Genomic DNA, 15,897 nt, shown 5'->3' on the forward strand with positions numbered 1-15,897 from the left:
TTCCATGCAGCTTTTCGCGGATGATGCTGTAGTATACAGAGAAGTTTAAGCGTTAGAAAATTGCAGCGAAATGCAGGAAGATCTGCAGCGGATATGCACTTGGTGCAGGGGTGTCAACTGACCCTTAAGATAGACAAATGTGATGTATTGCGAATACATAGAAAGAAGGATTCTTTATTGTATGATTATATGACAGCGGAACAAACACTGGTAGCAGTTACTTCTGTAAAATATCTGGGAGCATGCGTACGGAACGAACTGAAGTGGAATGATCATATAAAATTAATTGTTGGTAAGGCGGGTGCCAGGTTGACATTCATTGGGAGAGGCCTTAGAAAATGTAGTCCATCATCAAAGGAGGTGGGTTACAAAACACTCGTTCGATCTGTACTTGAGTATTGCTCATCAGTGTGGGATCCCACCAGGTCGGGTTGACTGAGGAGATAGAGAAGATCTAAAGAATAGCGGCGCGTTTCGTCACAGGGTTATTTGGTAAGCGTGATAGCGTTACGGAGATGTTTAGCAAACTCAAGAGGCAACCTGTGCAAGGGAGGAGCTCTGCAGCGCGGTGTAGCTTGCTGTCCAGGTTTCGAGAGGGTGCGTTTCTGGATGAATTATCGAATATATTGCTTCCCCCTGTTTATATCTCCGAGGAAATCACGAATGTAACATTAGGGAGATTCGAGAGCGCACGGAGGCTTTCCGGCAGTCGTTCTTCCCGCGAACCATACGCGACTGGGACAGGGAAGGGAGGTAGTGGCACGTAAAGTGCCCTCCGCCACACACCGTTGGGTGGCTTGCGGAGTATAAATATAGGTGTAGATCGAGTGTGCACTACCGTAAGTGTGCCAAAGCACAGTATATTTATGTCGACCGTTATGAAAATTGGGCATGTTCTGTATTTAGGTGGTTCATGTATGACGAAAATGAATTTTTTATCAATTGTTGTACAATGTTTCCTCCTGTGAAGATGACTGTAATAATCGAAACACGTAGAGAATAAACATACAATTGTACACTTGATGCCACAAATATGTTTTTTTCCACTTATCTAACAGCTATAGACAGTCACCTACGAAAAGCTGCATAAGATTTCTGTTCTAAATACGCTATACTCTGAGACTGTGACAGGGAACTCCTACAGACTTCAAAAAAATTATTCCGGATGATAAGCTATAGTGGTCTAGATACAAAGAAATTAAGAAACATACATGAAGAGTGCTCAATCACCAGACGATGATCAGCCCATAGCATTGGAATTTACAAAATACTTTGTGAATGGGGTAGCAGCTACTTTGGAGAGTCAATGAGAACTACACATTTCAAAAACGTTTTTCATCGTTCCGGTTCCCAGAACTCCTGAATACAGACGTTGACTGTTTGACTGTGGATACTGTATCACAGGCACAGTCCCATTAACTATTCAGAGATGCCACTAAACCGCCCAAAGATGTGAAAAACCATGCACGAGCAGCGGCTATTAGACGAGGAGGTCCGACAGCCGATCAGTCCTTGCACTCCACCAGGAAGGAGGTACACGGCTCGTGTTGTCTGTAGTTCAGCCATGCCTAGACGGTGAATACCGATGTTCGAATGCGTCCGCAGTGTTACCTACTGCCAGGAAGGGCTCTCTCTATAAGAGAAGTGTCTTTGGGTCTCGCAGTGAAACAAAGCGATGTTGTTCGGACTTGGAGCAGATAACTCTAGCAGCATTATATATGCGATGCTTGTTCTTTCGAATATGACAGTGATTAATGGAATATATGAAAAACACTGATAAGAAGGAGGGACAGGATAGTAGGACATCTGTTAATACATCACAGAATATACTCTCTCTAGTCCATGGAGTGTAAAAACTGCAGGGGAAGACAGAGTTTGGAATACGTCCAGCAAATAATTGAGGACGCACAGTCAGTTCCACAGGAAAATGTACGCACTAATTTGAAATGTAACGTCCGGAGCAACATCTCTGGTAGTGGTCTCGAATCTGTAATCAGTGCGCTTTTGCATAGTGTATAGATAAACAGTGTTAGAGTTGAATGATTTCGTTTTAACGGTTGCAGTTTAAAACGTGTGAAAAATATCTGAAGCATCACCAGGCAGTGTACCTTGTAAATTATCCAATAGGACCGTAGCTTTCATATGGAGCTGCTGCTAAACGTTTTAGAAAGTCAAAGACATTCGCTGTCGAGCGGGTCGAGCGATGTTTGGAGGTGGGAAACGTATATGATTTACCGGTCAGAGGGCTAAGTTGCCTCGTTATAATCGATAATGGCGACGATTGGATTAACTATTAGCTAACTGTGCAATTAATATAACATGTATTTTCGTGTAAATATGTATTCGTAATAGTGTCTCTTATTTCATACAGAAAGCGGCGTACACGTTCATTTGGAAATTACAATCGGTTGGAAGTGCTACTCTGAGATGAAGAGAGACATATTGTAGAGTTTGAGGAACGTGATATTAGAGATAAAACTATTTTCTGTGCAGTAATCTAAGTTATGACTGTTCTTTCGGACATGTCCCAATAAACAGACACTGCATACACAAACCTAGGGTGAGCAGGCCCAGTGGTACTTTCAAGTGAAGACGCACAACACCATAGAACTCTTACGGGTATCAGGGAATCGCTGCGAGTGGTACTGGTAATGAGCAGGAGCACTACGTCAGCAGTGCGTGGATAAGTTGGAAATTTGAGTCAGTCGGCGACTGTGCCAATGGTCAAGGCGGTTAAGGAGACCTTTCACGAAAACGGAAAAAATTGGGTTGCACCCCCTGATTTTCAAGCGACTGGCTGATTTTTTTAACCCCTCCGACTTTAGTGTCGGTTTTCTTTGTGATCAGTCTTCTGACTGGTTTTATGCGGCCTGCCAAGAATTCCTCTGTTAGTGTCGTATAGTTACTGATTTACAGCCATGTTTAAGATTTTATGAATGTCACTGCTGTCCAGTCACTTATACTCTCCGTTTGTCTAGTGAAATACAGTAGACTGTAATTCTGCGCACACTTCCTCCTATATCCATCGTTTTCGTATCTGTACGATTGATCGCTTATCTAATGATATAAAGTAATTTAGTGAACTTTCGCGAATCACACAAGGTTTACTTATAATGTGAGTCATCTATGTATCTTCTTGCATTTCCTACAATCAAAACTTTTATGCACTTTTCTAAGTCAGTAAGTAATATCCTATTTTAGAAATCATTCAATGCTTCTCGTGTAACCATATTCACCTTGTTTTCTGGTTTTGTTCGTCAACAATGCAACGGTTTCATTTGCAATTACCATGGAATTCTATCCGAACTCCATAGCTTTCAAAGCATTTAGACGCCTGCAAAAGTTACCTTTGTTGTGTAGACGTTAAGGAAGAGGCAGTCCTCGTCACCCACGTACTGCCCTGTGAAGGAGTTCAGCTGTGGCGCGACGCTGCCCTCTTTGGTGGCGTCCCTGCTGCCTGTCCATGGCTCAGGGGGCTGCGGCGGCTGTGAAGAACACACAGAATGTAGTTTCTCTACAATAAATCTCAAGTTTCACTGCTGTTTTTGGTCAAGTATATTGCAAAATCTTCGTTACTCATGTTAACGCATTACTGTAAATAACAGTGTCACGATGCGGCACGCCGCTGTTAATCACACACATTTCAATTCAGCTTTCACAGATCTCCTTACATACTCATTAAATGCTTCCGCATACAGAATAATAATTTCGGATTTGGTTGCTGCACAGATCCTAACCTCACGGTAGCGTTATTTAAAGTCAGAGATGAAAGTAACCCAAATGCAGAAGGCCTACTGTAATCTAAATTACGGCTATCTCAAAAATCCCATGTATTGTTACATATTATTTCAATTATGTGCACTAAATGTTTTTTAACGAAACGTTGAGAAGTTAACAGTAAAAGGGTACATAGTTATTAATACACACTGAGACGCCCTGCTAAACCTCCAGGACAGGACAGATAGTATAAATTGTGGAAAGGGGCCTAAATAAGGACTGTCAGTTACACTAGAGCATAGAACTTTATTATTTGATCAAACATTACAAAATTCCGCACTTTGGTATTTTGAAAAACACACAGCTTTAATCCTTGGTACTTAATTACCAGTTGAAAGCCACTTTAATTTAAAAACGGCTGAAGACCAAGAACTTAAAATGGAAGCATAATCAGAAATTTAATAGGCAAGCCTTATGCTCAAACAGTTCTTTAGTTATGCTGAAGTAAACAAGTTAAATTCAAATCGGCTGAATCCCTAACACATAAAACATGATCATCATTTGATTATGCCTTTCAGCGTTCAGTCTGGAGTATAGCCCCCTTATAAAATTCCTCCATGATCCCCTATTCAGTGCTAACATTGGTGCCTCTTCTGATGTTAAACCTATTACTTCAAAATCATTCTTAACCGAATCCAGGTACCTTCTCCTTGGTCTGCCCCGACTCCTCCTACCCTCTACTGCTGAACCCATGAGTCTCTTGCGTAACCTTGCTTCTCCCATGCGTGTAACATGACCCCACCATCTAAGCCTGTTCGCCCTGACTGCTACACCTATAGAGTTCATTCCCAGCTTTCCTTTGATTTCTTCATTGTGGACACCCTCCTGCCATTGTTCCCAATCATCCTAGCTACTTTCATATCTGTAACCTCAATCTTGTTGATAAGGTAGCCTTAATCCACCCAGCTTTCGCTCCCATACAACAAAGTTGGTCGAAAGATTGAACGGTGCACAGATAACTTAATCTTGGTACTGACTTCCTTCTTGCAGAAGAGAGTAGATCGTAGCTGAGCGCTCACTGCATTAGCTTTACTACACCTCGCTTCCAGTTCTTTCACTATGTTACCAACCTGTGAGAATATGCATCCTAAGTACTTGATACCGTGCACCTGTTCTAACATTGTTCCTCCTATTTGGCACTCAATCCGTTTATATTTCTTTCCCACTGACTTTTGTCTTGGAGACGCTGATCTTCATACCATAGTCCTCATATTTCTGATTTTGCACTGAAATATTACTTTGCAAACTTTCAATCGAATCCTACATCACAACTAAGTCATCTGCATAGGCAAGACTGCTTATTTTGTGTTCACATATCTTAATCTCACCCTGCCAGTCTATTGTTTTCAACATATGATCCATAAATAATATGAACAACAATGGAGACAGTTTGCAGCCTTGTCTAGCCCCTGAAAGTACTCTGAACCATGAACTCAATTTACCGTCAACTCTAACTGCTGCCTAACTACCCATATAAAGACCTTTAATTGCTTGCAAAAGTTTGCCTCCTATTCCATAATCTCGTAGAACAGACAATAACCTCCTCCTAGGAAGCTGGTCATATGCCTTTTCTAGATCTATAAAGCATAGAAACAATTCCCTACACGCAAAAAGTCTACAGGCGACAAGTCCGGGGAAATGGTGGACCAAGGTATAGGTCCTCTGCATCCAATCCTACGATTTCGAAACAATTCATGAAGACACACTGTTGCGTTTCATGTACTACGGGTTGGACAGCCATCATGTTGGTACCACAGGTTCTTCCTAGTCTGCGACCATAGGGATGGTCTGTTAGGAGACTGCAATACTATTGCGCTTTCAATGTTCCGTCAATGAAAAACGGGCCTTTGAGCTGATCGTTCACGATCATGATGGTTCACTGTCCCTCAACTACATGTTTACTATCCATGGAATCTACCGTACCATCTAACGATGCCAGCGGGGATTGTGAACAGACCAATAGTGCTTGTTTCGGTAGTCTTCCTGGCCATGATTGGTAAATGTGGCTTCATTACTGAACTAAATACATGATGTATCTACAGTGAACTGTTTGAATGCCCATGTACAGTAATTAACACGATCCTCGTAATCGTTTGCATGCGGCTCTTGACTGAAAGAGATGTGATGGGGATGGAACTTATGACAGTGGAGAATGCATAGGAAACTTGCCCGACTCTTTGTGTGGACGAAATGGAACAGCAGGAAAAACATTAATTCTCCCCTCTTCTGTCCTCACTTCTTTCCTTCTGTTACGTTTTCCAGCTGTTACACTACCACTTGCACATAACTTGTTGTAGTGGTTGATAAATAACTGGCAATATGGTTAACGTCTATTATAATATCCTGCCACATACACTATACAAGAGCGAACTGCATTTTCTCTACACTCTCCATACACCATGAGCATGTCGACTTTTCTGTGTTGGTAAATCCCATCACCCATCGACGACCTACTGCTTGCACTTTCATAAACTGACTGGAAAGTTGCAATGAACTCAAGGAACACACCATCACTTTGTAAGCAATCATAAGAACATTTTACCTTGTAACTAAACAGGTTGAGCAGCACAACCAAGTGTCCATGTGGAAACTTTTCACAATGCGATATTTCATATATGAGTCGCAATAAAATCCTGCAACAGACACCACTGGCATTTCAATTTACCCTACTTTTAGTTTGTTGCACTGTTCGATTTAAGAAAGTTCATGTAGGCACAAAAAATACATTATGTTTGTTGGCTAACAGTACGAGCACCTGAGTATCAACCCATTTTGTGAAAGCTGCGCATCAATGACAGCTTGATCGCTCAGCAAGAACATAGGCTACTTTATGAAGTGTGTAGTACAAGATATTCATTGATTTGAATAATAAGTTGAGAAATATGAAATAATAATTACTCTTTGAAAATACTGTTTTCTCTTTGACTTTTGCACTTTACATTTGAGAAAATGCTTTTATTGTTTGATAAGTTGTACATAATACGATTAAAAACTTAAAAAATACTCACCGTGTTTAATCCGTACTTCCATACTAATAACGGTCACAAGACCGTCTCATTTTCGCCACTCAACTCATATCTCTCTTATTATTTGTGACATACGTGAAGACTCACGACTCACGACGTCGTGCCTTTTCATGTAAAACGTGGGAGGCTTTCAGTGACACTTTGTTTCGTTACGATATGCGAGTACAATCTTTGTTAACGGGTAGACACGTGGGAGCAACTGACGTTATTGCACTTCTAACTATAAAATATGCGCTAACCCCAACTACAAATTGTTTATTCTCTGTATCCGTCAGTTACTCGACATTTCACAATTTTAGAAAGTGACCATCATTCACCATAACAAAACCGCTCATAAGCGTCAAGAGCTCGTGGTATTGCAGTTAGCATTGCCAACCCTCATTCACTGGGCCCCAGTTTCGATTCCCAGCCACGTCGGATTTTCTCCGCTCCGTTCTACAATCAATTCGTCATCATCGACAGGCCAGTTGCCGAAGTGACGTCAAATGAAAGTTTTTGCACTAGGTTGCCGAACATCGTGAATGGGTTCTCCCGGGCAATAAAAAGGCGCAACAGCAGGTAACAGCTCGTTCCTACGTTCCGCAGTCACACTGGTCATCAGCAGTCATTTCGGATTTACTCTTGTGCTGCTTTGAGCACAGTGTGGCCAGTTATGACGCGGTTGAAGAAGCTTCATATTTTTATTCGTTGGTTCGTTCCTGGGGGTTGAATGGGCGGATCTGTTTCACCTATCTTCTCATCACCATGGAAGGACGTCCACTATGTTCTCCAAGTTTGTTGATGCCGTTAGAGGATGACAGTTATTCTGCAGGGGACTTCCAGCGATTCATTGAATCCATGTCACGTCAAGCTCCTGCACTACGCCGGGAAAAAGAAGCTCCGACACGAAGTTAGGAGTTATTCCTTTAGCCACCTCAATGTATTAGGTATTAGCTACTTTGGGAGTACAGAATCAGTAAGAGCCACTTCACTTGTTGGACAGGGGAGGAGGGAGAACAACTCTGCATGTGCGGACTTTCACCTAGGGAGAGGCTACACATTATTATTAGATTAAATATTAGGGGACTGATGGAAGCCCCTGGGAGAAATTATAGTTAGGTTGTGAAAGAAGTCAACTGTATGCTCGCCTTGATATCTTAGGCAAGACATGGATGAGGCGCTGCAGGCAAATACTGAACGCTCTAGATGCAAGTCGTCGCTTTCTTAGGTTAGAAGAAACTCGCAGTCTACCAGACAGTGCAATGAGGAGCCCTGCACGAGTAACACGTAACTAATATGGAGAGGAGGCATCAGGCTTAACAGTCAACGCCAAAGACTGTGAGAGAAGCCTATAGCAAGCATAGAGCAAATCAGTAACGGACTGATGTGCCTCTGGCCTTTAAGTAAGGAAGTATTCGGCTTGGCATTGACAAACAAAATAGTTGGATGTGCTCCTGAGGCTTATCATGCCAAACGCAGTCCAACTGGAACCGTCTGGGACGTCTCCAGACTTGTGCGCAATGGTCATTGGGGCTCAGTTCGAAGTGGGACGCATCACTGAAGTAAATGAGATTACAGGCCGAAGAGGTGTCCAGAGACGACCCGCACAGCAGTGGAATACCAACCTGAATGTCGCCCGCTATATGGTCTGACAATGAGGACTGATGGTCTGAGGTTCCATTTCATTGCATATCAAGTTGTCGTCCTGGGCATCCTTACAGCACAGTGCGACGTCTAAGGTATTATAGCCCCTTTTTGTTGCCCTTCGTAAATAGCGCAAGATAATGCCCTCCAGCATGATGAGAGTTTCTACTCCTTGTCTTCGTGCTTGCCAAACCCCACCTTGAGCTGTAAAGTCACCGGATCTCTTTCCAATTGATAACGCATGACCGTTACGGATCGCGACCTCTAACCAGCTCGGGATATCGAGGATTGCATTCACTTGTTGGACACAGTTTGACACGATATCCCTTAGGACGACATCAAACAACTCAGTCAATGCCAAGTTGTTTGCTCTGGGCCACAGGTGGACTAAAGCGTTATGGAAGCGTTCAGTTTGTGACTCTCTTTCTCTTGAATAAATCATCCAAGTTTCCTTAAACTGTAATTATTTGTCTGTAACTGTGCATAACAACAGCCGATTTCCGTCCTATTCGAGTAATTCCTTCGTAGTGCGTCCTTTCTTTGTGTTAGAGTGATTTTGAGTCACCAATGGAATCAGACTTTTTATACAAAGGCACGGAAGAAAAACTACTGACGGAATGGCCACACAACTTCTTTTGTGCATATAGTAAATGGTAGGCTTCGGTTTGTTGGTAAATAAAGTACGAAGTATCTCACAAAAGAGCCAGAACTGGAATACAACCAAAGACTGTGCCGTCTGCGGCAGTCTGCTTTAACGGAGGATACTAACATATACGAGTGCAAAGAAGGGCAGCACGAATAATCGCCTCCTAGTTTGCCTCGAGAAAGAATATCACTGAAATGCTAGAATACTTCGTTGGCACTCATTTTCAGAAGGTCACAAAATATGTCACAAAAATCTATTTACCAAATAGAAGGTGGAATTACGAATATTTTCAGCCCGCCAAATATTCCTCCGGTAGCGTTCATTACGACAAAATTATACTAAAAATTTTATAAGCGATTTTCAACAGCTTTTAAATATTTTATGAACTTATGTCCTTTATTATCACAAAGTGTTTCGGCTAACGACGTCTGATGTATCAAATGTATAGAGAGGATACCGAGATGTGGTAGAGATCTATTGATAATACTGCCTGGTTGAAATGACATGACATAAAATGCAAATGATACATAAACTTTTTTACTGTGATAATGGTTATGAAGTGAGACTCGTAGTGATAGTTTGAAATCACAGCAGCCGTATGTCCCGCATTTCACAAAGGAATAGAATAATAACTGCTCTCAATAAGGCACACTCAAAAGTCAGATCTCCCACGTACCATTCAAGAATGGAAAGAGAAGAAATGTTACTATCTGGTACAACAGACAGAACCTCAACTGTTTTGTAGTGTTTTACAACGTTCAAGCGGCGATGAGGGCGCCTTCTTCACTGTGGTGTTAATATTTCGCCTACGTCTACATTTGCATGTACATCAAGATTAGTAGCATCATATCAAAATACGTGGTACGTGACATTGCTTTCCTGTCACTCACCTTGAACCGCAGCTGTCCCACTGGCGGCCGAGCGTACGGCACGCCCTGGAAGCTATAGTACTTGCAGCCGGTCGCTGTGGAGCCTACGCGACCTCGTAAAGCACCCTCCGTCACACACACAGTGGTGTACCCACTCTCTGTTGACGTCATGCTCGTGAATGCTGTTCCAGACTGTTGCCTGGAGAACTACTGACACACTAACGTGAGGCTCTTTATCACAGCAGTACCGCGGCGCAAATCGCATTGAGTCAAGCGGGAGCGAAGTTCACCATCGCTGAAGGTCGCTCAGTGGAATAAGACAACTTTGATAAGGAAAGAGATTACTAGCGGACTTCTCAGAGCAGCGCATTGGACCATACCACCGTCGTACCACGTTACTTTCAACACCTGCTAGCTCCACCGTAGACCATGCAGTAGATGGACGTATTAAAATGAGTCATATACTACCATGTCTTGTACCGTTATAATTTTTACAGCTTCAGTGATTATAGTGACTTTTCTTTTTAAAGTTACACAAACATTTCAAACTCATCACACAATAATCTGTGTACGTCATTTTACAGTTCTGAAAAGTTAACGAATGGATTTCATGTGGAATATTAACCATTGCTACTTGAGAGCCTGTAGAATGTATCGTTTGTTGAGTGAGGTTCGCGGGTGTATCGACATTCGCATCGTGCTCTGGAATGCGGTGCGATAGCAAATCTGACGCAGTACATGCAAACTTGGATATGCCAAGAGCCTTTGTTTGGGTTGTGTGGCAGAGCAAAACAGTTTTCTTTACATTTCAGATTAGTGTACAACTAGATCCTCTGTTACTACACGCTTTAACACCAGCCGGCTTGTAACCAGCGTAGACGACCAAATCGGGAAACCTAGATGTACAGACCAATAAAATGCATTAACTACCTGCTCTTTAGGCACGCCAGCTCTTCCACCGACGTGTACGAGGTTAAAATCGAATAGTTAAGTGGTGTTTCACGGAACATTGCATTGTTGTGAAGGCCGGCCGCGGTGGCCAAACGGTTCTAGACGCTTCAGTCCGGAATTGCTGAATTGCTACGGTCGCAGGTTCGTATCCTGGCTCGGGCATGGATGTGTGTGATGTCCTTAGGTTAGTTAGGTTTAAGTAGTTCTAAGTATAGGGGACTCATGACGTCAGATGCTAAATTCCATAGTGCTCAGAGCCATTTGAGTGTTGCGAGGAGCTGTTGGAACAATTTAGAGATCTCGTATACGTATATTATGTTGTAATTGTCCTCATGTACAAATAAATATACAAAACTGACAAGCTAATCAAAACGTGTATCACGAATTCATTTTTGCCGCATTTAAAGTCTTTTCCTCCTTAGTTATTGTATCTTACAGTAAAGGCATTAAAACAACTTCCATTTAAATTGTATGGCACTCAATAAACTTGGAAAATCCCACGAAAAATAGAAACAATTGTTACGTATTTCCTAATAAGTCGCTGCTGATGCTAATGTGACGTAATGAAAAACTGTACCTTTCGCTACCTGCCTTATATCATGTTATTCACAGGTGAATAAAATTTTGTAAATTTGCTACTTTAAACTTTTTCTGCAGTGATCATAGAGTGTGTTATTTTGACGATTATTCTGCCGACTATAGCAGGAGCTGCTTGTAATGTTTCATGTCTTCTATATTCTTTTGCTTCTTTCACTGCCAGTGCCGACCGATTTAACATACACTTCTGCGGTGGTTAGATGCGTACTGCGTACATATGAATATAATTATATCGAAACTAACAGTGTCCGAACTCCACCACTGGAAGCGCCGTCGCTAACCAATCACGTGAGTGATCTACGTGTTTCTATTGGCTGTCAGCAGTGCTGGAGTTAGTTTAGACTCTGACAGCTGCTGAGCACGTGTCTGCTAGCATGTTTCTATTACTTTGTTTGGTTTACGTATACGTGTCGCTTTCAGAAGTTTGTAAAGGGTATTCACACGAAGCAGTTCATCAATGCACAGGTAGATCATTGGTATTAACGCATTCGATTACAGTACTTGGGAGGGAATATTCATGATTTGCAAGAGATTCACAACTGTTTCAGGCGTTCAGTCATGCGGAGAGTTTTAGTGAGACAGACGAATTTTTTGTTGTGAAATTTGTAAAAGACAAATACGACTGTCATACGTCATTCGCAATACCGTAATACATTATTTGTTCCACACAGTCACTGAAATACTTATTTCGATTTATACTGTATGATTAGCAGCAATACAGATACGAGGGGCGACCCACAAGTAGTGCAACGCAATTTTTACCTGAAAACAGGCTAGTTTTATTCAGGACTCCAGTACACCATATTATTCTTCACTCTTCTTGCTATAGTTTTTAACACAATCTCCGTTCAGTGCGACAGCCTTACGCCATCTTACTGGAAGGACCTGCCTGTATGCCCGCATGGTACCACTCTTCTGGTCGTCATCGGCGCCAACGTCTTGCTGTATCAGTAACCTCCCCATCATCCACGTACTGCTTCCCGCAGTGTGCTTTCTCCATTGGGCAAAACAGATTGAAGTCGGAAGGTGCAAGATCTGGGCAGAACACACCTTCGAGTATCCCAAGTGGTGGGCGAGTGTTTCAGCGCTACCAAGAAAGAGGTCCAGTTGTGCAGCGAAGTTCTTGATTGTGATCCGCTGATCAACACGAATAAGTGTGTCCGTACGTTCCAACACTGCAGGAGGCACCGCTGTGTGCTTCCGGCCAGTGGGAGGGAGCTCGGACAGGCTTGCGCGTCCTCGTTGCGATGATGACAGACGCCTGGTTCAACGACTCATCGTGCATTTGCTCACTGCCAGACGTAGACGTTCAGCAGGCGCCTGTGCATAGATGCGATGCTCTACTTTTCTGCCAAAAGAAACTTCGTTGCTGGTCTCTGCCTGGACTCCACCTCCGTTACAGAAGCCATTTTGAAGGCTACTACTGCTACGCCACCTATCGGATCTTCATAAAACCGTATGAACTGAAGAGGGAATATTCCACAATATCCCACAACAAATACCGCATTTTTTCTAACCGAAGCTGGCCGACGAAAAAAAAGGGAGTTGTATTGTCTATTGAACGCCCCTCGTATTCGGAGGTGGCAGCTTTATTACAACAACAGAACTGAGACAGCAGAATTCACAGATACACAAGAAATTTGCCTAGTATGAAGAAACGACGATAAAAAAAATTCACAAGAGCCTGTCTGTCTTTAAGGAACGACGGAAAAAAATGAGCTTAGAACCTTATACACAAGATAGAAGGTTTAATTATAAGAATCACGCCTCGTACTAAGAATAAAAAGTAATAAAATAAGAAAAAATAGTCAAAAGCTAAATGTTAGGCAATGAAATAAAAGGAGGCAATGTGAGATCACTAAGTTCACTTCTTAACCTCTCCCCTAACTAATCTGTTAATACGATGACATGAATGTGATCCCGAACGCTTGAGGAATTTGATTTTGGACGGGGCTGTCATCTCTGAAGAAAATTTGACCTGTTAGAGGTGAGAATTGTATACTAAGTTATTATTACGAACAAGCTATTCTATGTGTGCACATATCTGCTTTTGTTTAATACTTAAAACAGTTCCATCGCTCATATAAATTGCGAAATGGAAAGGGGTACCACATGAAATCTAACTGAAATAATACAGAAGTTAATGAATACGATATCCAGCCCAGCTGAGCACTGTCTGTAAAATATCTGATCAATAATGTTGACAGCAAGGAATACATAACCGTTTGAAATTACGTATACCAACAAAAGATTGAGACAGGTTTCCGATAACACAATACGTTACGAAATAATAATGAACAAAGAAACAAATTGTCTTATGTCATTACTACTCACAAATATCAATTTAGAAACCGTTATTTAAAATCGTTATTAAAAAGTAAGTTATGTACTGGAGGTGGCCCTTTTGTTACGAAGGCAATTTACGTAACATCACATTACATTAGATTAAATTACACTACTGGACCTTAAAATTGCTACACCAAGAAGAAATGCAGATGACAAACGGGTATTCATTCGACAAATATATTATACTAGAACAGACATGTGATTACATTTTCACGCAATTTGGGTGCATAGATCCTGAGAAATCAGCACCCACAACAACCACCTCCGGCCGTAATAACAGCCTTGATCCCCCTGGGCACTGAGTCAAACAGACCTTGGATGGCGTGTACAGGTACAGCTGCCCATGCAGCTTCAACACGAGTGACTGGCGTATTGTAACGAGCCAGTTGCTCGGCCACCATTGACCAGACGTTTCCAATTGGTCAGAGATCTGAATGGGCTGGCCAGGCAGCAGTCGAACATTTTCTGTATCCAGAAAGGCCCGTACAGGACCTGCAACATGCAGTCGTGCATTATCCTGCTGAAATGTAGGGTTTCGCAAAGATCGAATGAAGGGTAGACCCACGGGTCGTAACACATCTGAAATGCAATGTCCACTGTTCAAAGTGCCGTCAATGCGAACAAGAGGTGACCTAGACGTATAATCAATGGCACCCCATACCATCACGCCGGGTGATACGCCAGTATGGCGATGACGAATACACGATTCCAATGTGCGTTCACCGATATGTCGCCAAACACGGATACGACCATCATGATGCTGTAAATAGAACCTGGATTCATCCGAAAAAATGACGTTTTGCCATTCCTGCATGCAGGTACGTCGTTGAGTGCACCATAGCAGGCGCTCCTGCCTGTGATGCAGTATCAAGGGTAACCGCAGCTATGGTCTCCGACCTGATAGTCCATGCTGATGCAAACGTCGTCGAACTGTTCGTGCATGTGGTTGTTGTCTTGCAAACGTCCCCATCTGTAGACTCTGGGATCGAGATGTGGGTGTACGATCCGTTACAGCCATGCGGATAAGATGCCTGTCATCTCGACTGCTAGTGATACGAGGCTGTTGGGATTCACCACGGCGTTCCATATTACCCTTCTGAACCCACCGATTCTACATTCTGCTAACAGTCATTGGATCTCGACCAACGCGAGCAGTAGTGTCGCAATACAATAAACCGCAATCGCGGTAGGCTACAATCCGACCTTTATCAAAGTCGGAAATGTGATGGTACGCATTTCTGCTCCTTACACGAGGCATCACAACAACGTTTCTCCAGGCAACGCCGGTCAACTGCTGTTTGGAAAATTTCCTCGTGTGTCGCCACTGAAAAGCTAATCATTTGCATATCACAGCATCTCCTTCCGTCAGTTAAATTTCGCGTGCGTAGCACATAATCTTCGTGGTGTAGCAATTTTAATGGCCAGTAATGTAGATTAGATGAGATTCCTGCACGTGGCAAGCTATGTGTTGTTGAATTGTAATTAATATAAAAATTTACTGGCTCAAATAAGCAAACGTTGACTTCCAACAGGCAGACAACGCTGAAATACGAATGGAGTTCATGTCGCCGTCTGTAATCAGTGGTATTACAGAATGCCACCATCCATAACTTGGAAGTTTTTACGAAGTGTGGTATCAGTGATATACAGTGCTCTTTATGCTTTAAAAGATAGAAACAGAAGGAGCCATAACCAACTTGTGACATAACGTAAGGAGAAGGAAAAGTAGAAAGCAGGTGGTCTGCTGGCTTGTGTCTACATAACATGCCTTTATCTGCATGTAGCCCTTGATACCGCAAATTTTCACGAAAAATAGCGTCCTTCAAATCTAGTTTTCACTTTTTAGCACAAAATACTTGTAATGTACAAATTGTGGTATGATCTTTGATTACAACATGACCTTTGAGCAGAGTTTCAAGAAATTAGAAACAGTACTAGAATACTGGTAATTTTTGTATTAGACAGCCACTTGTCAGTTTTCGAGAAAACCTGCGAACGGTGCACGGACTAAGTTTTCTTTCATAAGCTTGTTTCATTTAATATTTCGAATCTATGTCGCTTA

General features: G+C 42.4%; 1 protein-coding gene across 1 annotated transcript in view; it reads right to left on the bottom strand.

Annotated features, from left to right (window-relative positions):
• The window catches only part of LOC126332724 (esterase FE4-like), a 70,380-nt gene extending 60,148 nt beyond the window's left edge, over positions 1-10,232 (bottom strand). Inside the window, exons 1-2 of the mRNA XM_049996630.1 lie at positions 9,963-10,232; positions 3,348-3,485 (exon numbers count right to left, since the gene is read on the bottom strand). Coding sequence (XP_049852587.1) covers positions 3,348-3,485; positions 9,963-10,112 — 288 coding nt within the window. The 5' untranslated portion in view covers positions 10,113-10,232. The remainder of the gene's footprint in view (positions 1-3,347; positions 3,486-9,962) is intronic.
• Between the last annotated feature and the right edge of the window lie 5,665 nt (positions 10,233-15,897).

This window comes from Schistocerca gregaria, chromosome 2 (assembly GCF_023897955.1).
Source record: "Schistocerca gregaria isolate iqSchGreg1 chromosome 2, iqSchGreg1.2, whole genome shotgun sequence".
Taxonomy (NCBI): Eukaryota; Metazoa; Arthropoda; class Insecta; order Orthoptera; family Acrididae; genus Schistocerca; species Schistocerca gregaria.